Genomic DNA, 2,674 nt, shown 5'->3' on the forward strand with positions numbered 1-2,674 from the left:
TGATCCAATGAGCTGCTGTCAGTCTGGTTTTATAAAATATAATTTTCCTGATTTTATAATCAGGAAAATGTCTCTATACCAAACTGAATGATTGTTGTTCTCTCACTTAAAAAAGAAACTTAAGATTTTAAAATGGAAAAATTTTATTATTATTTTATTTTTTTTTTTTTAAGTAAAAAGGCAGTGTATAACATGGATGCATAAACACCTCATTTTATTTCAGTGTTAATTTCTGATTAAAGTAACAGATTATAATAAAAATGTCTCTGGACCTTTACTGGTTGATGATTGTCTTTATTTGGTGATCATTTGGATAATCATTACTGACAGCTGTTAAAAATCCAAATTTCTGTTTCTCAAACAATTTGAAAAAAAGGAAAGAAAAAAAAAACAACCACTAAAAACTTATTTTTTAAACAAATCCCTCCACTGTGCAGTTCCTGCAAACATTAACTCCTCTTGCCATGTGTTAAGGAAGCCCAGGTTGCTTAAAATGCTGCCTGCAACTCTTCAATCTTCCTCTCAACAATAACCCGTAGATTCTACATAGAAACAAAGTCAAGGTAGTTTTCTGACCGAGCTCGCTGGTGCAGCTGTAAATGCTGTTGCCTTGTAGTAAGAAGGTCCTGCTTTCTGAATCCTGGTTTGGGGTCTTTTGCATGAAACATATCATCAGAAACATTTCCTAAATCCTATGGGTATATATAAGGAGCTTAAATATTGAATAAAATGGAATCATCACAACTTTGATCCAAACATGTAGTATTTACAATTGACTTTGACCTAATGGTCACAGTTATCTGGTCACATGATTATCTGCTCTTTTTATTGCTCCTTTTATAGAAGGATGCATATCATTTAAGAAAAAAAAAAGCTTTTTTTAACACTGAAACACAGAGACACACATCTGCTTTTTGATCCTGTTGCTCCCATTAACTACCATCCTGTGGATGAAGATTCTCTGTGTGAGGATACAGGCAGGCTGTAGACGTATGCCCATCAGTGGTGCAGATTCCAAAACGGGATTAGTCCAACTTTTCATGATAAATGAGGAAAGGGTTAAGCTGCAAAACTCCCTGCTTTTGTCAAGTTTGTGACTTTTATAAATATTTAGGTCAAGAGAAAATTTACAATACTTTTTTATCAGTTTCAGATTTCATCTACGGCGGTCTCTTTATGGTGTAGCTCTTTTTCGTGATTTTGATCAGAGAAAAAAGTCATCAACTCAAACTGAGAGCCACGTTTTTTAGTTTACATTTGCAGTAAAAAACTGATTCAAAGCTGTTAACTAACCATGTTGTGTTTTTCCTCTGCTCTGAACCCGGTGTCTGTCTGCCTCATCATGCTCTGGTCTGAAGAATATACAGTAAGTATAACTGAATATTAAACTCAATCAATCCTGCACCTCATTTTTTATCATCTTGATTATTGATTTATTTAGAAAAAAATGTTTTGTTTTAAGATTTGAAGGCTGGTTAGATGCTAAATTTATTTTATATTTTATTTGAAAAACTGAACTGCGGTACTGTTTGAAACACCCTCAGTAATTCATGATTAAAATATTGTTGAGGCAACAATTGAGACAGAAGAAGGAAAAAAAATCCGACAGAACCATCATCGCTGCTTTCTGCAGTTATCTAAGAGACTTTTAGAGCACACAGGAACCCAGACACCCGGCATGTCGCCGTTTGTGGGGCCCGTCATTAACCCACAGGAAACGTGAGGCCTTGGCCAAACAAGCTCACGCACTGAAGATACATAAGCACGTTGTCAGGCTGCAGTATTTCACTGAGAGATATGCACAATATGAGTCACTCCGCTTTTTTCCTTTTTCTTTCTGGAAAACAGAGAGAATATTTTGACAGCAGCAGAATGCTTGTCATTCTTTCTCTGCACGATTGTTTGGTTGTTTCTGTACCATAAAAACATTCATGGAGGTTTTTTTCTTTTTTTAGTTTGCCAAATGTTTAATTTTCATGGGATTTATTTGTTTTATTAATTTATTTATTTACACTTTTAACATCTTTAAACGTTTATTCAGCAGAAAGTTCAATGTGAATTAAACATCCAGTACATCACAAAATTTTAAAATGGGGTCTGTTTGTTGGACATGTTGATTAAAGCTTGTGACATCCCAAAAAAAACAAAAGTGGTTTATTCAAAGCAGATTGAAAAACTTATTTTTTTACTTGTTAAAAAATGTTGAAAACAAATATGTACTTTTTTCTTGCTCTTTTCAATAATGTGTTGGTTTATCATAAATCCCAGTGTTAGTGTTGACTGTCCAGGAATTATGATTAAAGTTAGTGACTCTATCCAATCAGCTGGGCTTCCTTTAATACAGGTGTAGCAATTCCAGTTCCTGAAAGCCGGTATCCCGTTTTTTTTGCCCGAAGTCGTGCGAGAATTTTTTCCGATCGGGCCGACTTTCAGCCTGATCATGCATCCTGCGTCATGTAGTGTACAGGAAATAACGAGGGGAGCTTAGCCTCTCACGACCACATAGCGATTAGGAATCATAAGGTCAGGAGAAAATCATACATGTTTGATTTCCAGTCTTCTCTCATAAGGTGTTCGTGGACAAATCCTGCTGTTAAAGAAGAGCTATGAGCCGATTTACCAGAACCTCAAACACTGCACATGTGCAAACTTCTTCTGCTTTCATATTGATGAG

General features: G+C 35.3%; 1 protein-coding gene across 1 annotated transcript in view; it reads left to right on the forward strand.

The window, feature by feature from the left end:
* The window catches only part of pitpnc1 (phosphatidylinositol transfer protein, cytoplasmic 1), a 58,280-nt gene that overhangs the window by 43,889 nt on the left and 11,717 nt on the right, over positions 1 to 2,674 (forward strand). Inside the window, exon 4 of the mRNA XM_015398617.1 lies at positions 1,359 to 1,366. Coding sequence (XP_015254103.1) covers positions 1,359 to 1,366 — 8 coding nt within the window. The remainder of the gene's footprint in view (positions 1 to 1,358; positions 1,367 to 2,674) is intronic.

Source organism: Cyprinodon variegatus, unplaced genomic scaffold, assembly GCF_000732505.1.
Source record: "Cyprinodon variegatus isolate N-32 unplaced genomic scaffold, C_variegatus-1.0 Scaffold945, whole genome shotgun sequence".
NCBI classification, from domain to species: domain Eukaryota; kingdom Metazoa; phylum Chordata; class Actinopteri; order Cyprinodontiformes; family Cyprinodontidae; genus Cyprinodon; species Cyprinodon variegatus.